The 27,826-nt window shown below is 40.5% G+C and overlaps 2 protein-coding genes and 1 long non-coding RNA gene across 5 annotated transcripts; 1 reads left to right on the plus strand and 2 right to left on the minus strand.

Moving 5' to 3' along the window:
* Positions 1 to 7,649, minus strand: CSRP3 (cysteine and glycine rich protein 3). Its single transcript, XM_014893314.2, has 5 exons — positions 7,538 to 7,649; positions 3,728 to 3,896; positions 2,240 to 2,375; positions 1,686 to 1,779; positions 1 to 680 (listed from the first exon to the last, which is right to left on the minus strand). The coding sequence occupies exons 1-5, from the start codon at positions 7,647 to 7,649 to the stop codon at positions 601 to 603; spliced, it is 591 nt and encodes a 196-aa protein (XP_014748800.1). The 3' UTR covers positions 1 to 600.
* Positions 3,782 to 25,944, plus strand: LOC148221741 (uncharacterized). Of its 3 annotated transcripts, none has more exons than XR_015807490.1 (4): positions 3,782 to 3,916; positions 5,527 to 7,420; positions 18,665 to 18,753; positions 18,988 to 25,944. It is a non-coding gene; the product is annotated as an uncharacterized LOC148221741 (long non-coding RNA). The 3 variants fall into 3 exon arrangements; XR_015807489.1 differs by having other exon boundaries at positions 5,527 to 5,640; positions 7,238 to 7,420; positions 18,665 to 25,944; XR_015807488.1 differs by having other exon boundaries at positions 18,665 to 25,944.
* Positions 16,248 to 27,826, minus strand: E2F8 (E2F transcription factor 8). The gene is made up of 13 exons (XM_014893312.2): positions 27,616 to 27,826; positions 26,109 to 26,384; positions 25,637 to 25,793; positions 24,259 to 24,564; positions 23,460 to 23,621; positions 21,966 to 22,103; positions 21,447 to 21,656; positions 20,852 to 20,936; positions 20,122 to 20,605; positions 19,033 to 19,251; positions 18,070 to 18,199; positions 17,665 to 17,981; positions 16,248 to 16,981 (listed from the first exon to the last, which is right to left on the minus strand). The coding sequence occupies exons 1-13, from the start codon at positions 27,652 to 27,654 to the stop codon at positions 16,808 to 16,810; spliced, it is 2,697 nt and encodes an 898-aa protein (XP_014748798.2). The 5' UTR covers positions 27,655 to 27,826; the 3' UTR covers positions 16,248 to 16,807.

Here is a 27,826-nt window from a genome sequence, read left to right on the forward strand (position 1 = left end):
TAATGTGAAGCAGTAAGTACTTTATTGTAGCTTGAAAACAGACAAAACTTACAACACCGTATTCTGAGAAAATGTTGGGGTTTTTTTAGAAATACCTCCCTCAGAGGGAATTTCAAATCCTTTTAAACTGTCTCAAAGCAAATAACATTTACTTGTTCTAACACAAATGCCAGCAGGTTCAAACCCAACTAGGAAACTGGTGGAAATACAGACAGGTTAACATTGTGAACAAAAGAAAATACAATCTAACTGGGAACACCTGGACCCTTCACTCCAGAAGGGATCCCTATCATAATGGGGCACTATGAATCTAAAATTCCAGTCTAAAATGTGACAAGTACTAGTTTAAGAAGCAATAATGTTCCATGAGGTTCGTTGTCTTTATATACTAAACACAAACATGAGTCTGGTTTTATCACTATACCTTTTTAATCTACTCTAAGAATTTCTTAAGATACAACTCACAATTTTTTTCTGCAAGGTGGAAAATCTTAATGAAATGCCCTAGGTTCTTAGCAATATGTGTTGTTTAATGTTTTATTTGGCAGCTATCACTTGGTGGCATCAACAGCAATTGGAGTCTGTTGCATCCATTTCTTCTCATTCACACTCTTTCTTTTCCACTTGAGTGAGGCCACCAAACCCAATTCCTTTGGGACCAAAATTTTTTGCATAGCAAACTGCAAAAGAAGGAGTGGGAGGTAAATGTCTTTTGGTTTTCATTTTTTAATTGCTATCAAATTTAAGTTGATAAAAAGTAAGGAAATCTGAAATAGCATATTTCCCATAAGTTTATCCAGGTCTTAATAGTGAAACTGGTATTAGATATTTGAATTACATAAAAGTTGCAGCTGGTGATCTCAAAAAAGGTTAAGAAACTATATGTTTTATAAGATCTAAGTAATATTTTCATTAAAGCTGCTTTCCTGTCTGAAAATGCTCAGTAAAACTTGGTCTGATGAGTAATACAGAGTAAGCCAGAGATTTAAAGGAGGAGAACTGGAGCATAATTCAGAAATTATTGATGAGCATGTAAGTAATTCCATTTTAGCTCTATAGTGGTTAGTGTGTGCATAGTTATTTATCATAACTCTGCTAAGTGGTAATGGTGAGCATATTTCTCCAAAAATGCCAATTTGATCCACTTGTGGATTAACAGACTCTACCCAAAGTCACAGCACTCCAGTATTCTTATTTAGGGTTCTCTATAAATTTAGCTTTGTATAAAAAATCTTAATGTATTTTTTTTCACTTAACCTATTTCTAGGAGTCAAGTGAAGTCTGTGAACTTTCTGAATCGGAGAGGAACATCTAGATGTATAATTTACTATTTTTGCATTATCTTCTGTACTACCAATGCAGTGGAAAGATCTTTAAAATTTTACCGGCAAGAATTCCTGTTTGGAAGACCAAAGATCTGTAGCTTTGTCGATTTTTTATTTTAGTGAGTGAGACTGTGCAGGTACAAGAGCCTGCCCAGCAGATATGGCCAGTGCTCTGTTAGGCCTTGACAGATTTGAGAGGTTGTCACATTTGGAGAAAAACTATAGCTTTAAAATTTAAATGTTAATAGTAGAAGCTGCAACTGCAATGTTACCATCGCTCTTTGCTTTCAGCAAGTTGTTAAAAAAGACAAAATGAAAAAATTGGCTCTGTGGCCCAGTTCAGCACCGTGCAGCTCTCACCTTTACAGTAGAGCTCTCCATCCTTGTCTGTCACGTTCGTGGATTCTAAACTCTTCCCACAGATAGCGCAGCGGAAACAGGTCTTGTGCCAGGGCTGAGCAGGGGAACACAATTCATGGTGTGACACAGAAAGGGCACAGCCAGCACGTACAAGAAACAAAGAAGTACTGCTTTGTGTGGTGTGCAAAGGTTAAAACTCATTTGGTTATCTTGTGGCTTCTATTTTTAGCCATTCTGAGTTAGCCCTTTTTTAGTTACATTGTCTAATATATCTTCAATTGCCACTAATTAAATGTTTATAAATATACCCAGAGATGGAGGAAGAGCCAGCTTGTGCAGTAATCTGTGCTTGGTCCTTAGACATCAGTAAGAAGCAAAAAACTGAAAAAGGTTTACAAAAAGTACAAGATTCTAAACCCATTGTAGCAATTTGCAAATTCATCCTCATGTTTTTTTTATGAATTAAAATACAAATGATCAAGACCACTTAGCTATAGTTTCTCACCATTATGAAACGGTGGGGTTTGTTTCCTAGTGCTGAAGTCACTACTTACTTTTCCTCCTCCCATGATCTTCTCTGCAGCATACACTGATTTGCCACAACGGGGACATTTATCCACATCTACCATCTTTTTGGCAAACTTTGAGGCATTAGTTGGTGTTGAAGGGCGAGCAGGCTTCGGTGACCCCCTACAACAGAAGTTTTTAAAGCTGCTTAAAAAATGTTATCTTCTTTAGAAAAAGGATTTCATGATTTTTAGTAAGCCATTAAAAATACTAAATGGCTGGTCTCTGACATGCAAAAGGGGATTAAAAAAAGAAGAAAATGGAAGTATTCTATTGAATTCTGTGTTGTGTGATTGAGAAGTTGGTACTGTAAGCTCTGATATTACCTGTTCTGGGCTAAGTACATGGAGCTGGCAACAGCCACGTGCAGAAAAGATTAATGAAAATTGAAGTAAAATCCAATTTTCTCTCATTGAGAGGCAAGAGGGAAAATACGAGGGAAAATAAGTTCTCTAGTCTTTGTAACTGGTTATCTACTGGTACTCATCAAGCTGAAAATAAAAATTCAGGTTTCATGCCATAGTTTCATTAGGCAGTGAAACATTTGGACTGGAAACTGGGGTTATTACCTGGCCTAGGGTCAAAAGGACATCGGAAAAATAGCTTTGTTTTTTTTCTAGACTTTGGGCTTTATACCTTTGTGCATAAAGCCTTTTACAGAATGATTTCTGAATTATCAGATAGTTGCACTGCAACAGGTCATTATATCCACAGGATGTGACAGTTTTCAATGCAGAACTCTGCCAGTGATGGATTTGTATGGTACAAGGAGCTACAGTTAAATGCATTGTTTAAGCTTTTATTTCCTACACAGCATATTGGTTAATTGGTTTCTTTATAGTTAGACCACCAGAAGGAAGAAGCCTCCATTAATTTAGAAATGTGCAGCTTTGAGAATTGCAGGAAAATCCTATAAAAATGATCTGTCAGAGCTAATTATGTGCTTTTGGAAGATGGTATCCCATTAGAATTTCTTTGTTCAAACACATTCTCAGTGTGTTTGTAAGTGTTATTTGAACCACAGGGAGGATTTAGAAATGTTATTTTCCCCATTGAGAGGAGAGCTAACAGTATGGGGTAGTGTGATTATTTTTCTAAGAGTAAAACCTTAACTGTATTTTAGCCTCTAACAGGAAAAAAAATCATCTTTTTCTATGGTGAATGTGACTTTACCACTGTGCTACAAATGGCAGATTACAATTGCAGTGAATATTTACATGTGTGGTGGCATATAAAGGCTGCTTCTGTAGAATAATTGCCTATTGAAGGAGGGGATAATTTGTAAAGCAGGCTTAAAGAGACTGAACATCATTAAAAACTGTAAATTGCTGTGTCCATGGAAGGAAAGGGTGTAGGAAAGTCTGCTCTGCTCCTTACGCTGGATGTTGTTATGGAAACAGAATAAAATATATAAAACACCCTGGTAAGAGACAAGCAGGACCAGAAAAAGGAGCAGTCACTGGGATTTAACTCACTGCTGCAGATTCAAGCCCAGGTGGTCTCCAGTGTCAGTGCTGAGGCATCCGGCCCCTTGTCCAAAGCCAACGCCTTTGGGGCCGTATTTTCTCCCATAACAGGTTTTGCAGTAGATTTCAGATTCGTGAGCTGCTACTGTGGTGCTGTCCAGAGCCTTCCTGCAAGCCACTGAAAACAGGGAGAGAGAGGCATGTATCAGCATTTGCCTTTTCGAATTTGAATGTGTGTGGTTTAAAATAATTGGAATTAGTATTTATTTTTGTTTAGCTTTAAAAATATGGGGAAATGCCAGCCAGTATAAAATTTGTCAGTATAAAACTTGACTGGGCTGTTGCTGAAGTAAGTTGTCCTGTAATCCCAGGGAAATCTAGATCTGTGAAGCTTAAAATGGACTTGAGATAACCATCCTGAACTCTCAAACCTTAAGAAAGGGGGGAAAGAAGATTCAGGGGCATTGATGCCACTGTGCATCTGGATTTTTGCTCTGAGTCTGTGATGGCTCTCTCAGCTCAGCCCAGGCTGTTTTGATGTGGTGTGTTTCTGAAAGAGGCTTTAACAGCGACACCACGTCTGGAGTCAGGCAGGACATGCTGGGGTTTTTTGTCATTATTTGTTTGTTGGAGCTGTGGCACTAAGGCAAAGCAAGTGGCAGTTGTGTCAGACTTCCTCCAGGATGACAAGAGTGTGACTATAGCCATTCCCAAACAGAGCTCTTACAAATAATGTTCAATACAGAGAACGACAGCTTTGCTTAGCTCACCAAGAAAGGTCTGGCAGACTTTTGGACAGAAGGTGTCATAGGAATGCCCAGCTTTCATCAGGGAATACAAATTATGTCCTCTACAGCACTACTAATAACGAATGGGGAAAAAATGGTAAAAAATGCTTGGTGACGAGTGTATGCCTCTGTTTGCTGCACCACTTTGGGAACTCAGTGTGGGACAACCTCCATCCCACAGAGAGAGGAAGATCTCCCAATTCAGAGTCTCTCTTGAAAACCAGGATTTTCTAGTATGCTAAAAAATTACTATTTCAATACTTCCTACAAACTATTCACTGTTCAACGGTGGTTGATAAGAAGTGGGAAAAAATAGGCAAAAACTTTCTCTCCAGGTTCCTTAGAATAGATGCTTGCCCTGCAGAGGGCATTCCAGTCTTGGGTTATTGATAGCTTGGAAAACAAAGTTGCTGAGTTGATGTGTGCCACAGAAAGCTGTGAAATACAGAAGTGTTGGAAGTGGCTGCAAGTGCAAGCTTTGGAGGAGTTTGAGGGTTTGATTAGCCCCTTTCCCCTACATTTGCTTTAAACGTCCTCCTCTGAATCCAATTTATCCACCACAGGGAATTTACACCCTGGAACCTCTGCAGTTTTAATTATAGACTCCTAGAATGGGTTGGGTCAGCAGGGACTTGCAGTTCCAGCCCCCAGACCCGGTTGCTGTAAGAGGCAGTGTATATAACACTAGTTTTACATCCCCAGCTCTCTGGTTATCTTTTGGCTTTCCTCCTCCCTGTATGGCATGGAGGGGGGAAATAATTTGAAAAGACCTTTATACTTAGCAGAAATAAAATGAGGCACTCCTGTAAATGTGTGAACCTCCTCGTACTACAGTCTTGCTCTGAGATGATAATTATATTTGCTAAGGGAGTTAAGGGATGATGGAAACTCTAGCAGCAGATAAAGTGTTTCTATTTCTGGTACCTTAGGGATAGGGTATCAATTCACCACGACAGATGGAGCAAAAGCCCTTGAAGTGCTATTGTTGAAATAACTTTGAGACCTGTCATCTGCCACCAGATCCTGCTCTCCCGCCGGCGCTGAGGAGATCCAGGTTGATGGTGTGAGATCCTGCCAAATGTCCATCACAGCTGCACTTGGGGTAAAAGCTGTCACTGAAACAACAGTCTGCAGGTAAACAGGAGTATGTACGGGAAGGAGGGATTCTGGAAACAAGTTTCTCTCTTGCAATATTTGCAGGGAAAAACCGTGGAGCAGAGAGAGAGTGTTATGTATAGTGTAGCTTGTCTGATTCTTCCTGCCTTAACAGGTTGCTTTGAATCGTTTATAATTCTGCTGAAATTGAACTCTTTGGTCAAAAAATGTGTTTTGTGTGCCTGATCAAATATAATGTGAAATAGAAGATATATTCGAATTAGTTTTATATAGAAATATACAAAAGTGCAGCTAAACTGTTTCCATGCCTGAGTTTAGGTTGGGGAGGATTGTTTTCCTTCTCTTGGGAAATGAAATCCTATAAATGGTTCACAGAAAAGCCCGTGAATGTGATACATGATCTCGAGGCACCCAGAGCTGCTGAATAGTGTATGTGAATCATGGGGGAAAGTAAAGCCAATTAGCATACCTTTCATATGCCAGCTGGGCAGCTAGGATGCATCTTTAGGTTTGACCTTAAACATATTTCTGATGGGAACACTATTTTTAGTATCTAGCCTATTAATAATTTAATTCAGACTTAAAACAAGGGGCAAATAAAGGATTTTTTTTTTTAAAACCCACAACAAAATACGCCACCAACCAACCAAGAAAAGCTCCACAACAAACCAAATATTTGAAAGAGCTAATGGATGTAAGTGGTTTATCATGAATCATTAAAAGAAAATAATTCAGTTGTACTAAGAATGAAGCTTACACTTGAGAACTATTCATAACTATGCTCTATTAGGACAGCTCTTTCATTTTTATTTACTATTAATTGTTATAGGCCGAACATGGAAGCATTAAGAAGGTTCTAGTTGAGACCGAGATTTTCCTTTTACCATTCTGTAAGAATTGGCTGAAGGTTGTCAGTGAACTGAAAACTTTTTTGAGGGAATCTTTTCTTACTTGGCCTTTTAGGTATCACTAAAGGTATAATTTGGGCTTTTAGGCATCACTTTTAGGGCACTGGAGAAAGGCAAAGGCAGCTCAGGTGTGTCCTTAGGACTCATTCTGCAAAGTGCTGTGCTGTATCAGCTGAGCACATAATTTTAGTCTCATGCCTCCAAATAAGAATGCCTCTATCCCTCCCAGAATGGAAGGAGAAAATTGGATTCAATGGCTCCTAAACTGTCACACTGGAAGTCGTACTGCAAAGGTCCTAATCCCAAGTATTGTTTGCAAAATAAATCCTTCAGCTATCTTCAGTTCTTAACAAGTTGTTTGCTCTCTCCCTCTCCATAAAGGGCAAACAGAGCTGAATTGGTACCTTCCCTCTGTTTTTTGGGTTTTTTTTAAGTTTCTGCCTCTTCTGCATAGAAAACAAAAATCCTGGAAGCCAAATGTCATGGAGGAGTGTGGAGGGAAAGAGTAAATGGGATGGGACTACATGAAATATGGGAAGGAGGAGACTCAGGTACGTGCAGAGTGTTGGTGGGAGGTTTTGATGACACCAGGGTCTTTCATCTCTTCGGTGTGAAACAAATTAATGTCAGGATTTACTGTGGAAGTAATTGTCTCCTAAAAGTAAAGAAGTAATTATCCTTCTGTCTAATGAGTGCTGTTTGTTTAGTTCTGCTGGACTTTTTTAACATGAAGCAAACCTGTGATGTGCCACACTGTGGGACAGAAGGAAGAGTTTCCTGGAGGTGGACCTGGATACTGTGATTCTGCAGCACCTCAGTGTCCCTGTGACAAAATCCATCTCGTGTTTGGACAAAGAAAAGCCAGGAGCCCAAGAAGTAGATTGCTCCAGGTAAAATGCAGCAAAACTAGCTGCCAAGTAATACAAAAATAAATGTTTTGGGTTTAATGGAAGAGCTTTGCAGAGCTATGGGGGAGCTTGGATGTTAAACCATTCAGCCCAGCTTACTGCAGAGGAAGCACGACTTGTGGAAACTCCTTCCATTGCACTGGATCTCCTCAGCGTGGTACACTGTCTTTTCACAGGCCCCACACTTGGCTCCTCCTCCCCAGTTTGGCATCCTTGTCTGAAGGGTTAACCTAGGAAATCAAATAACACAAATAAATACGAGAGCAAGTGTGAATTCTTTTAAATGGAGCAGCTTGATTTAAAAATAAAGAAATAATTTGTTTTCCCTCCTTCTCCAGTCAACTGCCACTGCATACTTGCAATATCCTTCATACCTGTGTGGTAGCAGAAGTGATGGTGCTACCCTGATGCTTTGGGGACAGAGACAGCCTAAATCACTAAGAATCCCTTTCTCTCTTGTAAAAAAAGGATATTCCTTAGCTTGGTATACTGTGATGGTAAATATGCAAAATGATTGCAAGATGTTTCAGTGAAACAATGCTAGGATCACTCAACCCTCTTCTGGAAAAGACGATCTAGGGTTTGTTTTCCATCAAATAGTCATTTTCTTTCAACACTGCCCTCTCTTGTACTCCAGCACAGGCTTTTCTGAGTTCCTCATGAAACAGCCACAAGGTCACTGTGCTGCACAGCCATTGTAAAGCAATAATGGATAGCTTCCTGAGGTGCTTAAGGTGCGGGTTTTTTTCTTTGTCAATTGCATTTAAAATCTAAACATCAGAAAAAAAAAAAAAGAAAAGAGCCGTGGTTACTGTTCCAGTTGCTGCTATTCCAGTCAGCCCTGGAGTGCCTTGCCCAAGGTCACACAGGAGGGCAGGAGCCCAGCCCAGGTCTCCTGATGTCAGGCTCAGTGCCCTTCCCTGTGACTGTGCTGTCACACACCTGGAACAGCCCCAGCCCTCAGCCTGCCCCTCTGTTTTCTCCTTTGAGTCATGGTTTCTGGAAAGACTGGGATGTCATCTTGTCATCTGCACGCTGTATTATCAGCTTGTCCCAAGCTCCTGGCACGGGCCTTCCTCCTCCTTCTTGGAAAAGCAGTCACCTTCTTATTATAGTTATTTGGAAACCTGCGTGAGCTATTTGTGTTTGATTAAATTCGCCAAAAGGTACTTTTAGCTAAGAGGAGGGTTTTCAGGGCTGAATCAGGCCTGCTACCTGAGAATTTTCTTCTGAGGTCAGGTGATAGAGAGAGGGGAATTATCATAGGAATGATGTAACAAAGCTGGTGTTTTCAATTAGTTGCATTTTAGACCAACATTTTAATATATATTTTAATTGGACCGATGCTCTGTGCTTATCATCATCTCAGTGACTTCTGCACTTGAATCTTCTGAATTTCCGAATTAAATGAACAATGCCTACATGCCAGCTCTGCACCCCGAGGGAAATCCTTTCTGACAACTGAGAAGTCCTGCAGTGTTATAATAGAGTTGTCTGTCCAGGGAAAGGAAGGAGCACACACTGAAGCAATAGCACTGGAGACCTGGCAATGGGGGCAGGTTTTGCAGTCTGTGTTTGATAACAGTTCAGCTACCAGCATATCCAAACACCTCTGCCTTACCACAGCAGTCATTAGCATATCCTTAACCCTGTGTAATTAAATAGTCTCTGTTGTGACTGCTACCTTCACTAGACAGCGTACCTGTCATCCTTGTGCAAGATCCAATCTCTCCTCCTCTTTGTGAGGCTGATTTATGCTCAGCTGAGCACCCTCCCCAGCTCAGCCAGCCCAGCCCTCTGCTGTCATACCACAGCAGCATCGTTAATCCCTTCCAGACCCTCCCAGCTCCCTTGGGAGGCTGCTCAGGAGCAGAACTGCTCTGGCAGTTCCAAAACAGTAATGGTGCAGAAAGGAAATGAAAACTCAGCTTTCTTCTTACCCTGTTTATCTGTAATGTAACAAGTGAGAAGCAAAAAAACTGATGCATCCGAAATAAGAAACAAAACTAACTGTGCACAATGAACAGATGATGAATTTGATCTCTCTCACTCACTGAAGCCTTTACTGAACAGCACTGTTAAATTGGTTTTTCCATTTCTTTTGAATGTGAGATAAAGAAACAGAAAGGAATCTTTCATGTAGGTAAAATCTTATTCTCACTCTGCCATTCTATATTTTCTTCTATTTTTAAAGTACTTTTTTATTGGTGCCATTTTTTCTTTCTCTTATGAAAACAGTTCAAGCGACGCTTCAATCATTTTAAAAGAAGGAAGAGCAACTGTGGGTAAAAATTAGTTTTGTGACACTTCTTTGAAAATTAAAATGAGATTTTTGTGTCTACAGTGTTCCCTTTTTAATCAGGTTTCCAGTGGAATCCCTTCCCAGGGGAGGCAGCACTGACAGCTGCCTGGGAGGAGAGTGGTTTGTGTCTCTGGTCTCTAAAGCTGCTTCTTCTCTCTCAGCTCTCCTGTAAGGCACACCAAGCCTCCAAGTCTGAGGCAGCAAGGATGGTTGTTGGAAAGTAGCTCCAATTACATCATCAGCTGAAGGGGAAAAAATAATCTTTGAAAAAGTCTGATAAAGTGTGATAGCGAACCTTGTGCTGTCAAGGGCTGTGGTTAAAGCTCTTAGAAGGACCATTGTTCCCGAGGCTAATTATAGTAACATGACTGGGCATGCATACACATTTTCCATGTTTTTTTGGCATCACCTGATGGGAAGCTGTAGGGGAAAGAAGAAAGGCACAGCAGAAATATTCCCATAAGGACACTGGCGTAAGAACAGCAGTGCATGCCATGATGTCTGTGCTGGCTGGGGGAACAGCTGGGTGGAGAACCAGGGCACATCTGTGCTCTTCCTGCAGGTGAGTGGCCATCCCTGCAGATGCTGCCTGTGCAGCAGGGTTACCATGAGAAAATAATCCCACAGGAGCTGTGCCACTCATAGCTTTGTACTCATCTAAATTATAACGATGGATAAAGCTCCATCCTTTCAGTGTGCAAATAGAACTCGGTCTCCCATTTGTCATCAGAAAAAAAATAGATCCAAGGTCTCCACTTCCCATAATTTCATTGGGTGTCAGTGTCTAAACCCCCATTAATTTCCCTGAACTTTGTTGTCTTAATCTGGTTTACTTTTCATATCTGCTCATCACATGGTACTTGTTATATTCTGGTGATCTGGTGGGAAGCGGAGCAGACTCATCCTAAATGTAAGAAATGTGTGACACAGAAACTTCTGAGTGTTGATGTTTCAACGTGTGGGCACTCAGGGTACTGCTAAGCTGGAGGATGTTCTTGGGCTTGCTCAGTTACTACTCAGCAGCTCGTACCATTCTTCAGAATGCAGCTTCTATATAGAGCAGAGTTTATACACGACATGTGCAGCCAAGGATTCGTGCCTCCCATTATTTAGAGCTTATATTACTACTTTGTAGGCTGGGCTCAGAGCAAGGAAACCTTTGAAGTGTTGGTGTGCTCTGCACAGGCATGAAAACATTGTGAGCTCGCTTCTTTTGGGTTGTTAGTCATACTGTCCAAATCTGGGTGTCACATCACTGCCACAGAGTGTCTCTCTCTAGTCAAAGTGCTGTTGGTAAGGATAAAATCCAAAAATGCATTTTGATCCATTGATCTAAATAAGTGGTGGATGCAGTATGGGCCTGATGAAATGTGGAGGAGTAAAAGGCAGTGCTGACTGTGCTGCAGGTGAAAAATGTGATTAATTAATTAATTCCTTGCTAAACACAAAGTCTTCCCTTCTAAGTGCTCATGCATTTGACAGTCTAGTGCTCAGGTCTTATCTGAATGGACTGCAGAGTTGTGTATTGTGTGGCTGGCGGGGTTATCTCGGTGCCACATGTGCTGCAGGATGGCTTTGAAGGGGATAAACAGAATGGGGAATTATTGGTCTTTGTGACCACTGGTAGTAGAAATGCTGAGTGGGCAGTGGTAGGCAGGGTGTGCCTTGCATCTCTTTGCATTTTAGTCCCAGCTAAGCTGCTTGGTCTAGATCAGAGGATAAGAATACTGATTCCTTGATTCCTCACCTAACAAACGAGCAGTAATAATATAAATCTCAAGCACCACTGTCTACACTGAAATGCAAAGTATCAAGGCTGTATTTGAAATGCTTTCCTCAGCTGAAGTCTGTGGGAGATGCCAGTGCAGCCAGAACTTCACTCTGGTATCTAATCACAGCTCTGCTGTGACCTGTCCTGTGACCACCGTGACTCATTTGACCGTCCTTAGAGCTACTCACCCCACCAGCACCGTGGGAGCTGCAAGATATGTCTTCCTTTATAGAACAGCAATACATGCTGCTGTGTTTTATTCTGCAACTGGCACTCAGGGTGAGGTTTTATTTTGATGTGCCTGCATTTGAGATGCCATTGCATCTCAAAAAGCCTGGAGGTGTTTCTGTCAAAATCCAGCCCCATGTGGAACACGCTTCTCCCTCAGCAGGAGAGATTCACAACAGAGGGAACTTTTGTGTTTGAAGATTGAGCTAATTTGATGGAGATGTGATTTTGTTATGTCTTTATAATCATACTTCTGGTACTCCAATGCATTCAGTGGACTGTGGCTACAGGTAAATTTTATTAGTTAGTGTCATACTTTGAGCTTCCACCATGATCTTATTATAACCAGCATTTCCCCCTTACTTCTGCAGTAAAGCAACACAGAGAGGTCAAGGGATAGGAATTCCAACACTGGAAAGTAAATATTGATTTTTCACTGACACTGGTCACGCTAAGTTACACATGGTGCTTGAAACAAAAGATTTTAACTGACTTGATGTGAAGCACATGATGTGCATTGCTGAGAGCTGATAGTGCCATTCCCTTGCTTTCATCTCTGTTCTTCCACTTTTTCTATTCTTTTCTAGTCTAGTGATGCCTCATTTCCTTTGAAACATCTTTGATGCACACTTTTGCAGAAATTCAAGATTGCATCTCCAAAAAATATGGTATCCTGACACTAGAACAAGTTACTTCACTCTGACTTAGAAACCAACCATACCCCACATTCACATGCTTGTACATTCCCACTCATAGTTCAGCCTGATCCATGTGGCAGTGGAAAGCTGCATCCTGCTGTACAAATGATCCACTCCTTTTTCCAGACCTAATCCTGGGCTATCAGCTTTCACTATTCCTTCCACGAGATCCTTCTCTAAATCCTTATCCCTGCACTAAGTCTTTTAAGTGTCAGGCAAAACTATTACAGACTGAAATAGCACTGTGGTGACTGAGATAAGACACAGAATTATATTATCTACATAAATGGCTTTATTCTCTGAAATAATTTTACCTTTAGGCAGAAAACTTTCCATAGTAAAAACACATATGTATTTATGGATTTATGGATTTATGGATTTTTATATGAATTATTGGGGGGATTTTCTGAAGGCTTGACCAATCATGCACTCTTGGAATGCTTGAATGATGGATTTGGGAATAATTCTTTCATCCTGCACTCTTACCTAGCCATTTTTTGTCAAGTCTGCATAGAAATTTTCTTCTTATTTGATATGAAACCAATTGGTCACCAACATTAAATAATTTGAAGATTGGGGGGGTTGTATTGGTTTTTTAATGGATACCATTATGAAAGCACCCAAATTTGTATGCTGTGTCTGTGCGCTTTCCAAAGATTGACTGCAGAAAATAATTCTGTAGCTTTGTAACTAGATTTTTAAACATTCTGAAACTTCTGTTACCCAGTCTTTCTTAGCCCAAATGAGTGTCTCTAACGAGGATCCCCCCAGACCTACTCTTGCAGCACCAGTAGCTGCTCACCTGGCTGAGCCAGGAGAATCTCTCTTTCTACTGGCTACTCCAAACCCAAAACACTGCTCTGTAGGACTCACATTTCTATACTGTACTTTACCTACATGGTTTTCTTTGTCAGGCAACGAATTACTTCTATCATCTTTTAGGAATAAAAAAATACCCACACCCATTTTGGCAGAAAGCGTGAGACTCTACTTACCAGAGTGGCTTGAAGTTTGTCCCTCTTTTCTTGGGTCTCAAAGCGTTTGAACGGGAGGGGTTCCTGCTCTCTTTAAATGCAGTGACCACCTCTGTCAGCCCTATAAGCTGGGAGGGGAGGGGAGTGAGAGATTCAGGGATCTGAGCAATGCCATTGCTATCACCAAGCTGAAAATAACCTCTGACAAAAGCCTGGCATTTTGTTCCCTTATGTCCGCTTGTGAGTAGGTGGACAACAATGCAGCCCCTCGGATTACACCTAAAGGACATTCCTGACTGCAGCCTAACAGATCAGAAATAAAGATTAAAGTTTTAGAGTTGCTCTACTGCATTGCTTAAATGTGAATCATAACATAACAGTCCTTGAAATGACGATCTAGTTATTAATGGTCACCTTTAATAATTTACCAAAATAATTGTTAAAAATAATAATAAACCAAATCTTATTTGTAGCATCCCAGGAACACAATAGTTTTAACCTAAATAGCATTTAATTCTGCAGTTCATGGTTTGAGAGATACAATTTGTTTGTCTTCTAGGATACAGAAGACATGCTTTTAACTCAAATCTTTCATTTTTTGCTGTTTTTAGGCATTAAGGTGGGCAGCTAATATGTATAATATTTAGCCTGTGTAAATATTGTAATTGTATTTGTCATGCCTGACTGAGCCCCTTGGAAATGGATGAGGCTGCAGATGTGTTAGAGCTATGGACAGTAAAGTATGAAGTACTTTTTTACAGGGCTTTATTTTAGGTGCTTTAAAAGTTTAGAAACTTATTTTCTGAACAGATGTCTGAATTTAGGAACTTTGTTCAGCATCATGAACTTTGCTGTGTATGAAAGGGCCCATCCCAGGGGTTAAACACCAGAACTCTCAAGCTGAAAGTCTTAACCTGGAGAATTGCATGGAAGCATAAGAAAATTAGATGCCAAATCCATGTCACACTTCAGCTGAGGCTGCTAAGAAAACTTAGGATCCTATAAATGTTTGCTGTTGAGTCTGGAAGGGATTTTATAATGCAGAGACAGGTCCTTGGTGTAAAATTTAAGGACTTTCTTTCCTGAGCAGAGGAGCTGGACTCTATCTCTTGCTCATTCTCCCCAGATAGTTAATGGAACTATTCTATATCAGAAACAGCCAAATGCAGAGGAGACAGAGCAGTGTGTGATATGAGGCTTCATTGTAAGAGGGCAGCAAGGAGGGGTTTGGGCAGGCCTGAGCTCTCTCTTGGAATACATAGAAAGCACTGAGAATATAAAATCTTTGTGTTTGCATCCTTGGTGACTTATATTAGGATCCCTGATGTTTGAGAGGGATGAACCTTTAATGTTCACTCAGATCTTACAGGTCATGTACTTGGATGGATTTGCACCATAACCAACTGCAGACAACTCTGCATAGAAAGTTTTTGCCCCAAAAGTTAACTATTTTCCCTTTGGTTTTCGGAGAGGACTTAAGGAAAAAAATGCAGGTGAAGAACTTTCAGTTTTCCTGGTGTTGGATGCTGCTTAATTTCTGTGCTACTGTGTGCCCCGTAAGGATTATTGAAAGGCTCTTTATATCTCTAAGGAACAGCTGGATCTATACAGGTTAGTTGGGATTACCTCTAATTCCAGCTCAGCTGTGGTTTGCAGGACCTGGCATTGGAAGAAAAGACTCGAGATATGCAACTGGAGTTACATATGCACGAACTGCAGTGACAATGTAGAGTTTTCTATAAATCAGTGGCCGGGATTTAAAAACCCTGGCCAGAGAGCTGGAACACAGAGACTCAAAAGCAAAACCTGCCTGGGGATCAGAGGGGCTTCCCCAGAGCACATCACAGACCCAGGGCACCTTCCAGGGGAGCTGGGCTGCCAGAGACAAAGGCAGGGCTGCTGGGCCACAGGAGCAGCAGCTCTGGAGCCTGCGAAACCAGCACACAGGAAGTGCTTGTGAAAAAGAAACTGCAGTGTGTCAGGAGCCAAGGGACACTGGACAGCAAGTCAGAAAATATACTCAGCTTTCCAAAACATGCTCAGCTTTCTCAGCACCATGTATGAGATGACCATTTCACCAAGGCTAATTACTGTAGTTTCTTAGTCTGTCAGCTTTAGGGCTCAAAAATGAAAGGGGTGTAGTTTGTATTTTTACCTTTATATTTCCAGAATGAAACTGATAGCAGGTGTAAGGAAGATCAGTTATCTCTTTGGAAAAGAAAAAGCTACTCAATGCTTTAGTGAGAATTCTTCAGTTTTCCAGCTTTTATTCTTCTTTCCTCCTCATTTAGCAATATTTCAATAGTGATCCTATACTGTCAGGTGTATTTTGTATTAGAACTTTGCACTATTAAAGAGCTACTGTGGTAGCTGTTTTAAAGCCTGAATTTTGGACTTTGCTACCATTTCTATCCCAGGTTGGTCTGGGAAGGCAGAGATACTGTATTTTTATTTAATTTGTTAGCTATTACTTCTTATCTGAGTGTGAACTGTATGAGGACTCTTCATCTTTCTTCCTTCAGTGTATATGAGACACTGGTGCTCATATTTAATTTAAAGTGGTTTGATTGGACACATGTTCCTGAGTGCTCCAGGGTGATATCTTATTTCCTAACTGTTTTGTTCTAACTTGGTTTTAGGAGTTGTAATATCTACTGATAAGAGTCCAGAAGTTACATTGAGTTACTTAATACACTTTTTCACAAAATACCATTTTCTCCCCCTTCCTTCAGAACACAGCAACTCTTGCCTGACAAAAAAAAGTATAAAGAGATGCCAGTGAATATGCAATGTATAACTCAGGTAATCTAATCTGATTAAACAGAAAAAGTCAGTCTAGAGTTTTATGTAAGTTTAATCTGAACAAATTGATTTTCAAATACAGTATAAATAATTCTTAACTTATATAAAAATGGATTAAGAAAATTTGGGGTTTTTTTTGTGCTTCTTACTAACTTTACAAAAGAGCATTATTAAACACAGAAGCAAAACATTTTAACTAAGGCCTTTTTGCTAAGACATAAAATATTTACACACTCACAGTACTTTTTTTTTTTGGTGCAAAATATGTACTGACTGATAGACTGTACCTTTCTGTACAAGACAATTTCAGCTTACTTTGCATAGAAGAAATCAATACACGCTCACAAAAAACCCCACTAGGTACATAACTTTGTTGTTAAAATACTTCAGGTAAGCCTTTTGGAAAAATTAATTAGGCATTAACTTTCTCCTTAAGAGTCAGTTTTATTTTCTAAAGCATCAATTAAGGCTATTCCAGCATTGAGGTCTTGGCAAACATGTCCAAACCATTGTCCATCATACAATGCCAGACGTGTGCAGTGTGTTACCAGTAATTTTGCCTGCTAACACAGTCAGGAATTGGCTATTCCAAAATTAGTCTTCTGAAACTTCAAGTTTTCGTTGAGGAATATATAGAGTTCCTTGAGAGGTTCTCTGGGTACCATCTGAGTTTGCACAGAGTGAAGGTTCTGTGTTTGGCCCTCCTGGTGTGCGGAAAAAATTTTCTGTAACTGCCTGAGGCTCCTGAGGCTCCTTTGGAGCAGAAGGCTGAAGAGAAAAGAGAAAGTTACTTTCATTTATGGGAGAATAAAAAATAAATTCTACTTCTAAGTTTCTGCAGGATGTTAGCAAGCTTTTTTTTTTTTTTCCCTGAAATATAAAAACTTAAATTTTTACTGAGAAGGATATACCTGCATTCCTTAATATATATAAAAATATAGTTTCTCTAATCCCCTTCTTTTTTAACACAAATAGATATTAGGCAATACAGTATTACATAAAATATACAAGAAACTTCCTGTATGAAAAATATTTAAAATCCTATACAGTCCTATCCTATTAAAAGAAAAGCTATTATTAAACACAAGAACTCGAGGGTAGATTAGGGAAGTAACAAGAAGGAAAGATAAAATAACAAAGGGACAATTTGTTAATAAACACAAATCTCAGATCTGTGTAAAATCCTCCCTCTAAAACAGTTGTCTCTTCACATCTTGTCATCTTCCAGCTGGCTCCACTTCCACCACAAATAAGTCACTTATCTTCCTTGCTAACCTCTCATTTCTACTGTACTTAGGCTGGCCTTCACTGCTAGCTCTTTTTGGGCAGTGCTGATTTCTAAAGATCAAAAAGAAATGTTTATTTATAAATTTTACCTGATGTAAGGGAATTATTGCACTGTACTTCCCACTCAACCCACCATGGTGGAGTTGCAATATATTCTAACTCACCTTCCCTTCTTGCACGCTTGTGCTCCCTGAGTTGTGGCTGATATTTTCTGATTGGGAAGAGACTGGCACATGCTGAAGAACAGGATTTGCAGGAACTTGCACACCAGCAGGTATTAATCCTATGTGTTGCAGCATAAAGTTCAGAGCTGAAGAGCTTGGATTTGGGGCAGAACTGGTACTGCTCGAACTGAGGCAGGAGTTGCTTAGTACAGGTGCAGCAGCTATGGAATTTGGTGACAGCATTATGTTCAAGGGTGTTATATGAAAAGCAGGAATATTGACTGTTTTCAGTTCTGAGGCTGGCATTGGAATGACACCTGGAACAGAAACATCAAGTGTTGAAAGGAATTAGGACAAACTGGCCCCTTGAGCCAGCCCCCCGTGCCTGTTTCCCTGGACACTCACCAGTGATGGCAGAGCTGTAGGCTGTGTGCTGCAGAGAACACACCCCAGCCTTCTCTTTACTGGAGCACTCTGCCTTGTTGCCATGGGTGCAGTGAGTCAGAGGAATAAGATAACCAGACGGAAAAAAAGTCTGAGAAAGAAAGACAGCACGCCTTTAGCCCAAACATGTAATAAACAAACCCTGAATGTTTTCTCCAAAACTGCAATCCTCCCTTGCCTTGCTCTTATTCTTTATCCTCCATGTCCCCAGGATGCCATATCCCATGCCTGTACTACTTTCTGTCTGAAATGACACACAACAGACTCAAGGACATGCTCTTTCAATTAAAACCACACAGAAGTCAGCTGGCTCCATTTCCAGCTAATACTCTTGGTGAGGAACTGGAAATCCACCTGAGATTAACACAGTGCAATTTGACCAGATGGAAAAGAAACCCTGATACTGAATACTATTTTTCCAGAAGAAACATCCTAGACCCAGTAAATCATCATATCATCTCATTCTTGGATTGTGCTTTTCATAAAACAAATATTGGAAGACAAAACTTTGCATTTACACATTATGTTCTTGTCAACAGAACTGTTCTTTATTCAGGTTCTCCACAGCAATCAGCCTTAACTGCAGAGTACTGAATTTTACTGATGAAGAGAGTTTAACGTGATTCTGTTTCAAAGTATTTGACAGTAAGTATATGCAAATACAGGACTGGGGAGGTGAGGGATCTCAACATTGCTTAGTGTGACCTTCATTCCAATGGAAGCCTGAAAGCCTCTTTATGTCCTCTTATTTGTGTACTCAATGTAGAAACAGAAATCCTACATTCCTACAAAACAAGGTTTTAAAAGCACAATAAAATTTGTTCAACCAAAGACAACCTATGCAGATGGAGTTTGTTACAGTTTTGTTTCTTTTGCAAGGACTCCAAGTAGTGTTCTCCCAGGGAATGGCAAGACAAATCTTACCTCAGGAGCAGGAATGGCAAATGCCACAGGTATGTCTTGTTTTGTTTTGATTTTATCTTCATCTTCTGGAATATTTTCTTTTGTACATTGGTCACAGCAACTTGCCATGTTTTGATCTACTGTTTTAGTTTCATTCTGTCTCTCTTCCTGGGCACTGTCCATCTCATGATTCGTTTGTGAACTATTGGAAGGTGTTTTTTCATTCTTAGTGGATTCTCCCTTTGAAAAAGGCACATACAAAAAGAAAGGCAGGTGTTGTAAGGCTTAACGATCTCAATTAGAGCCCTACAATGATATTTATACATTCTTAACAATTGGAAGGCAAGATTTTTACTTCCTCCTCATTCCCAAGTTTGTTCTATAAAAATTTCTGGTCACTAAGATAGCCAGGTCCATGTTATCACCTCTTGTTTCTTCCCAGCTAGTGCATGTTTGATAGCATGTGCTGTCATAACACACCCATAACATGTGATGATTGTTTCAGCAAGCCAAATTTACAGCAGATTTATAATTTCCAGAGATGCTAAAACAATCAGCAAATAAAGAGTAGAAAGCAATCCAGCCCCAATCTCTCTACATACATCAAGTTTATCTAAACCTCTTATTCTCTTCACGTGCTGTTCTATTATGCCTACAACAAACCAACACTGGGTGGGAATATTTAGAAGGTATCAGGATTTTGGGATGTTCCCTGTCCAGTGACTTTCATACATCTACTTTCCCTCCTAACACCTCTAAAGCCAAGAATGGATGCCAGCAAGTTTACAAAATCCTAGAATTCAAGGGACTTTGAATATCACCTGCTTCCAACCTCATTCTCAACCTGACCTGTTTCAGAATCATAGGTAAGTTTTGACGTAGTGTTTTGTGAGTTGTTTGATTTTCACTACACTCGTACAGTTTGTCTTCCTAGGTACAAACCCCAGCCCCAAAACCATCAGCAGGCACAGCAAATGAACACCATCTCTTCAAGGCTGATGTTATTTAAAACGCCTACACTCACTGGCAGGCTCCTGCATCACTTTGAAAATGAGTAGGTGGCAACATCATTAGACCATAAAATGGCATTTTAAAACTAATTTAACTTACCAAAGAAGTATCAAGACTTTCCTCATCACTTTTACGCCTTTTAATTAAATTATTCTCTGGTAATGCTTGTGATCTTTTAAGGCACCGCTGAGATGAAGTTTCTGATTTCATTTCAGGTCTTTCTTCAGCTGCCAAGGATTTTATAGGCTCATCTGGACCTCTCTGAGTGTCCCCTTCCTCAGTGGTTATTTTATTTAATACTTTTGAATTATTACTCTTAATTCCAGTTACGTTAGCACATGGCAGAGGCTGCAACATGAAGCCTGGGCTGTAGGTTGTCACTGTGTGGGCTTGGGAAGGGTGCAGATAGATTGCATATGAAACCCCGGACTGAGGATGAGGTAGGATGACTGGTGGCACAGAGCTGTGGCTTACAGGGCACGCCCCGAGGGGCTGGCTCAGAGCTGGCTGCTGAGAGGGTTCAGGCTTGGGGACAGCCTCAGGCGAGGACAAGGCACATTTCATTTGCATCTCTTTTGCTGTCCTTCAAAAAACAAACAGAAAAATCCCAAGTGTGTTTGAATTCCTTTGTGTAGAAATGAACATCCTGACACATTATCTTCTGTAATACAAAGACTTAACATAACTTGTACTTCTCAATCCACTCAAGAGAAAATAAATTAAAAACAAGCCTGCAGTACCCAGGGTTACTGGTTTTTGCAGGCTATTGCCCCACTCAAACTGAGTATAACTTTAACTTGTTCTCACCTTTAAACTTGTGAAAACTTACTTGGATTGTCCTTCCAGCTGAGGTTTAGTGATTGCTGGAAACGGAGCTATTGTATTTGGGAAAACTGGTAAACTTTGATAAGTACCTGGTTGGAGCAGAAGAACAAATCAAAACTGTGAGTACATCAAATTCAGAAGTTAAATTTTAACTTTAACTTGAGGAGACTGCATTATGTAATGTAATATACACATTTAATGAGACAACTTATCCTCAAGCTCAGCCCAAATTTGATTTGATCAACTGGACATCAGTTTACATCAAATTTTAAAGGCCCCAGAGAGGATCCCTAGCAAGAACATGAATATTGACAGGTAATTTTCTGGCCATTTTTTGGAATATGAAGCAGAGTTTCTACAACAGAGCAGGTTCAGAGAAGATCCAATATTCAGTGATTCTAGACAAATAGAAGGTTTGTAGCCATTTCTATATTTTTGACAGTTCTTAAGATGTGTTTTTTGAAAGGAGGCACCATGCAGGCATCTGCATGTCCTGTGAGAGAAGAGAGCAAGCCCAAATATTTAATGCAAGACTACATCTGACTTAAAAACAAAGAAAAAGAAGTGTCTAAAAGAAAAGATAGGAAAAAGATACATACTGGCACTTATTTTAACTGGGCTGGTTGGAGCAGACTGGATCTTCCTTCTGTCATTCTCTATACTCTTAACTAATTTTATTAGAGATGAATGCCGAGTGAAGTTTTGCTTTCCTTTTGAAGGAAAAAGGGCTTTTGAGCACTGCTCTTTGGAAGGGATTGATTCTGAAAGAGGTGGGGAACAGGCTGTAGAAGTTGCTTCAAGTTTTGTATCTGGAAAACAGAAAAAAAAAGAAAATACGTATCATATGCAGATTCAGTAATTAAAATAATTTATTTGAGCTTGGCTTATAATTCTTGAAGTACCAACAGCAGCAAACATGGAAATTCAAGAATCTCAATAGGGAACATCCACTGTGTGCAAATAGATACTGGTTGCTGTGCTGTTAATGGCAGTGACGTGAGTAGTAAAAAATTTTCTGCTTAGTTATTCTGTGTTTTGGTCAAAAAATTCTAGTAGAGAAAACAAAGACCCAAATCAATATCATCAGCAGAATTAAAGGAAATGACACATACACCTACCCTGAGTATTTGGCAAGACCTCGGGTCCTGTCCACTTGAATGCTGGTTTTCTACCTCTCTCCTCTGTAACATGAACTTTTTTGATAAGCTTAAGGCTGCTGAGAACATTTGCTATGTCATAAAGTCTCCTAATTTTGGCTGAAATAAAAGAAATAAATGTAAATTATAGCAATTGCAATTAACAAGTTAGCATGTATCAGACAAAGAAATGTTGTAACACCCTTTAAGCAGATAAAAGGAAAAAGCTTTTTAAAAAATTATAAGAACAATTTTGTGGAACAGGTGAATGAATACAATGAAATAACATTGTGATACAAAGTTTAAATGTAAAATAGAATGACATAGATACAGATCTAGAAGACACTGCAAAGGTGCTAAATATGGAAAAAAGAACGTTTCCAAAACAAGTTAATTTCTGTGCAATGGTCAAACCTACACAAATCCCTTAGTAAATATAAGAAGATTAAAAGGCAGGTACACACATGCAATGGCAAATATGGGAACTGGAGGGAAGAGAGACACTGAAATCCAACAGGATAATCATCCTGCATGTCTTTCCTGTCTCTAGAAAAAGAAAAGGTTTCAGGTAGAAGTCAAATTACAAGTGAGTTCTAGAGTAAAGTGAATGTCATGGAATTTTTTGGCTTCATAAGTAAGAATGTGGTAAAACAGGGACTGGTACTTGTAGACAGATAGAACACCCTGAACATGCTTTTATTGTGAGACAGGCTCTTCTAATGGAAGAATAAAAACAAGCAAAAACCCTACTGAGTAGCCCATTCTCTCTATGTTGCACTGAGGCAGTGGAAAGGAAATTATGAAATGAAAACAACAAAGGTCAGTATCTGCATAGACACATTTCCACAAAAAAAAAATCCAAAAACCAAAACCAAAACAAAAAATAACCCAAACAAGCAAAGGAATCAGAGAATCAAGGAAGAATCTGATTTTCAAGGAACCCCACGACTATCCCTCAAAAGCAGCACATTTTAATTATTATATGTCTACTGACCTAGACCTAGAAAAACCATTTGATTTGAATGGAGAGGAAGGGGAGGAAGTGTGCAGGGAACTGAGAAAAGGGTAAAAGAATGAAGAAATAATTGGCAGTTAGAGCACAGGGTTTCACTTCCTCTGACATGCAAGTTGGTCACAGGACATTAACAAAATTTCTCTAGATTTCTACCAAGTTAGTTGTGTGGCCAGAACACAGATTTTGCATTTCATCTTTGGTGAAATGATGCTGAAAACTGTGATAGGCTGCTAGAGGAAAGAGAAATTGTTACCAATATGGAGCCTTCTGACATTACTTCAGGAGGGAGGATTTAATAGACTTTTCCTCTCAGGCATTATGTATCAATGATTATACAAAAATTATAGACTGCAGAAGGTGTTTAGTGAGTTTTTGAAGGCTAGAAAAATAAGGCAGTATTTTTTGTTATATGAAGAATTAATGAGATCATTCATTTAGCTTACACTTGCTGCTGTACTTACTTTTAAACTTGCTTTTATCTAAGTCTTCTAACTGATCTTCTCCAATCAGGATTTTAGCAGCAACTTCAAGGCTCACTATTTGAGGTGTTGATACAAGAAACAGCATCACAAATTTCTGACTCATCACTCGTAAGGACTTGTATTTCCTGCCATTCACTGATGCTGCAGCAGACAGGAGAAAGGATTAAAGCATTCAGTAACACACCAGCTACAAACATAAAACACTGAAGAAATTTGTCAGTGATAATAATTTTAAGAATAACACAGCGACGAGGCAGGGCCAATGCTGACTTCAGAATCATGTTTCTACATGACAAGAAACAGATGATTAAGTGGATACTAAGTCTAACTACAAAGAAGACAGGGTGATATATCCCATATATATATTTCCCACTGCCTGACAACTTGTACTCTTAAAAAGATGCTTAATGCTTAATTAAAATTTCTTCCACAAATGAAAGCTAAATTAATAAAACAAGTTGAGTGATTTATGTTTCGTTTCTATAACAATTCAGTAGTAACTTCTGGTTTCTATAACAATTCAGTGGTAATGGCGATTGGATTAGATGTTGGTGTATTTGATAGTTTCACCCAATGTAGAAACAAATTACAAGAAATGAATGAATAAGGCAAGTGAAAGAGTGCAGAGCACTTCTCACCACAAACAGTTGTGGTGCCTTTGGGGTAGCAACACCTCAGGAAAAAAAAAAAAGGAAGGCTAATAAATGTTTTTTTCCAAGTTCATAGAAATTTATCATTTTAAGTACATATTATTCTTGGCATTATAGAGAATTATTACCAGCACGAAATTCCACTCCTGGGAGCTCGACAAAAGACATTTCTGACGGCTCACTTGAGCCAAAAGAACTTGCCATTTCTTCATTTCTTTCACCGTCAGCATCGAATTCATGCTCATACTCTCTTTTCTTGATCATCTGGATTTGCTGTATGTATTTGTTCTCTTCTCCCACCTTTTTCAGGGCCTGCAGGGTCTGGGGGAGGTTGTGGCGCCCGTGCCAGACGTATCTGTTCCTGGCCAGGCGGCTCACCATGTGCAGGCTCTCCAGCACGTTCACAATGTCATAGATGCGCCTGCGCTCCACGTCTGCAGGAGGAAAGGCAAGCCTGACATCTCCACCATGGAAAATATGTGCACTCATGCTTTACCTGCAGAAAACATTCCTGTCCTTCCTCTTAATACACTTCTAAATCATTTTTGCCTATTCCATATCACAAACTGAAAATAGCCCTCACGGGTCTTGCCAGCAAGTAAAACAAAGCTTGCTTCATATATGGAAGGACATGCTGTTCCAGAGTTAGACTTGGCTTTCAGCATTCCTTAAGAAATAAAACTTACTTTTGCCAGAAAAGCCATTACATGGGTTTCAAAAAACACAGCATTTTTCATTATTCACTGCACTGATTTTAGATTGTGTCCTTAAATAACCTTGGAAACTCATGGTAGGAAACTCTTTTATAACTTTGTTTCACATACCATTTTATAAGCACGCTCTTCTTTTCTCATTTCTCTGATAAACTCCTGGTTTTGACCAGATATTTCCCAAAAGATATGTCTTTTTGTACAAAGTATAAAAAACTGTAAATCACACAGCTTTAAAATTTTTATAGCTATTATCCATACGTAAGCTGTAGAATACTGTAAATCCATAACCTTTTCATTTAAAAAAGCTTCAGCTTGATGTTAGAAACACAGACTCTGTAGAAATCATTGGTGCAACATAAAAAATAGTTATATAAAATGAGAAAGTTAAGTTATCATCAAGAATAGAAAGCACTTTCTTGCTTTGATGTCATGATTGGACAGGAAGCTGTGGGCTCAGTTTGAGAAATGCTAGTTCCTGCTGCAAAAATCTAACTACTAATCTTAGGTATCATCTCTGAATCAAAAAAACTTCAACTGGTTATTTGTGGTATCAGCAATAATTTAGATGTTCAATATGAAACAGAATCCAGAGTTTCCCAGTTCAGTTCACTGAGGAAACATCAGCATTTTAAAAGAATTGCTCTAGGAATGAGGAGTTTAATACTGGGTTTAAATAAATTTGAGAACAGAATAAGCATCCAAAATTGCATGGAGCAAAAATGTACTAACAAAAATGGAAGGTTATTGGCAAATTTGCATGAAGAAATATTTAATAGGATGAACACCAACTTACGTAGCTCTTCAGTGACTTCATCAAGGCAAATGTAACTTTTCTGTGAAGGGCTGGGGTAATCAGGATATCGAGCTAAGAATTTATGACACAGTAATCCGAGACTTTTCTCTTTGCGACTTGGCTGAGATTTTTCATATTCATCCCCCAGCAAGTGCTCCTACATGGGAAAAAGAAAAAGAGATTGTGAGGTTTTTGACAAGACGTAAGCACAGACATTTAACAGCTTCGTAGTAAGCACTGTCAAACAGCCAGTGTTCTTCCTTTGCCCTCAGCAGATGTGAAATAAAACCAGAACATTACCTGTCGCATGTAGCTAGTCAATATCCTTATTTATATTTGGTAAATGCTCCAAAATCAAAACTTAAAAAAATATATGTGTATGTCAATGTAAAATTTTTATACTAAATAAACAACCTTCAGCTAACTTAAAAAAAAAAAGAAAAAAATAAATACAGACAACTTTACAACATACCTGTAAACAGTGTTTTGTCTGTAGGACCTCACTTGAACTGTCTGACAGTTGCCTTCTCTGTTCTCTGCTCCTAATCTCAGGACTGGCTGCACTAATCAGCATTTTCAGGTTGGAAGTAGGTGTCCATGGATCTGCTGGAGGGGTTTCCTTCGGTTTTGGGGGTGTGGTTAGAGGCTGACACTCAGGCTGTCTCTCTGTCAGTACCAACTGTGAGGTAGCCGCTTGTTTCAAAGGGGTTTTCAGTACATTTTTGCATGGCTCAGAATGCTCATTTTCCTACATATCAAGAAAAAGAAAAACGGTGATATTAAAGCCCAGGTGCACCAAGAACAGTCAAAGGGGGAGTAGAGATCCATTGTATTTTTTGGGTAGCTCCGAGTCAAGGGTTCCAGTCGTACTCTGAACCAATGAGTCCCTTCCCTGAAACCATTTCTGTGCCTGTAGCTTAAGGCTCGAGTCCCGTGGCATTTATTCCTCGGCTAATTTTCCTTCCTCTGAGGCAAATACAATAAAAACGTGCATTAATGAGCAGCAGAGAACTATAAATAATGGCTGAAACATGTAATTACCCAGGAGGGGGTGTGATGATGCTTATAAATTCTTGTTAGGGTAAATAGACACCAGCCTACATGTCAGGGAACTCTTACCCTTTATCACATAATCGCCTTAACTCCGGCGACCAGCCCGGTGTTTAGTAGCCACAGAAGTGTTGGCTAACAAGCTCTTAACTTTAACAGTGAACTTTTAAAAAGCTCCCAACTCTCTCAACAAACTTCGGAGCGGAGTGAGGGGTGGAATGCAATGGCGGGGCATGCCGACATGGAACGGGAGAGGAGAGGATGAGGACGGGGAAGCGAAGGGCAGGGATGCCCGGGCAGGCTGGATCAGGGACTGATTCACTTCCTTGTCGCTTCCCTCGTATTCCCCCTTTGCTTTTCGCGCCGTGTCTCCGCGCATGCGCGCTCGGCCCCGCACAGCCCTCCAAGAAATGGGTCTGGGGTCTGTGGTGGTCCCGGAGCCCGTCCCGGTGCGGTGCCCGGGGCTCCGGGCAGCCGGGCGAGCCTGCAATGGCCAGCCAGGGAAGCGGGCTCGGCCCAGCGCCGCCCCACCTCCGCGGGACCCTCTTCCAATCGCAACTTCCCTGTCACAGCACCACAAAACGCCCGAGAGAAGCGCGCTTTAAACATCATTATACCTGCTCCTCCACACACCTTCTGTTCAGGAAAAAACAGAGAGGAACGGAGAGCCGGGAAGAAGAAGCGTTCTTTACGCACTCCGTGGATAAAGATCGTGAGAGATGAAGTTTCAGGAACTTTTGTTGAGGACAGAAATTAAAGCAGAGATAAAACACGCTCGGTTTCTGCCATCCCGCGGTTTCTACGCGCGGTCGTTCCGACCGAAGCGGTTTCACCCCCAACGGGGCTGAGCGCGGGCAGCGGGGCTGTCACCGCCCCGCGGGACGCGGCAGCCGCGAGGCTCGGCTGCTCTCGCCCACCGGAGGAATTACCTTGTCGCCGGCCCCCATCTCCGCGCTCGCCGGCCGCATTCTCCCGCCGCCTCAGGAGGCGACACCCGCCGCTCCCGCCGCGCCGCTCCGCATCGCAGGTCCCGCCGGCTCTGCAGGGCGGGAGGAGGGAGGGAGGCACTGGTTGGGGGGCCCCGTGACGGGCCGGTTCCCACCGCCCTCCGCGGCCGCCGGGCTGGTCCCGCTGCCTCCC

The sequence above is a fragment of the Sturnus vulgaris genome, chromosome 18 (assembly GCF_052056855.1).
Source record: "Sturnus vulgaris isolate bStuVul1 chromosome 18, bStuVul1.hap1, whole genome shotgun sequence".
NCBI classification, from domain to species: Eukaryota; Metazoa; Chordata; class Aves; order Passeriformes; family Sturnidae; genus Sturnus; species Sturnus vulgaris.

Excerpts from the sequence above, each read along its gene's own strand:
- CSRP3 (XM_014893314.2), bottom strand. The coding sequence starts at position 7,649 with ATGCCAAACTGGGGAGGAGGAGCCAAGTGTGGGGCCTGTGAAAAGACA. Across the intron at positions 3,897-7,537 it reads CAAGTCGTGCTTCCTCTGCA|TGGCTTGCAGGAAGGCTCTG; the intron begins GTAAGCTGGGCT and ends CCCTGTTTTCAG. Across the intron at positions 681-1,685 it reads TGGAGAGCTCTACTGTAAAG|TTTGCTATGCAAAAAATTTT; the intron begins GTGAGAGCTGCA and ends CTTCTTTTGCAG.
- E2F8 (XM_014893312.2), bottom strand. The coding sequence starts at position 27,654 with ATGCGGCCGGCGAGCGCGGAGATGGGGGCCGGCGACAAG. Across the intron at positions 25,794-26,108 it reads AGACAAAACACTGTTTACAG|GAGCACTTGCTGGGGGATGA; the intron begins GTATGTTGTAAA and ends TTTCCCATGTAG. Across the intron at positions 22,104-23,459 it reads AGATAAAAGCAAGTTTAAAA|CCAAAATTAGGAGACTTTAT; the intron begins GTAAGTACAGCA and ends CTTTTATTTCAG.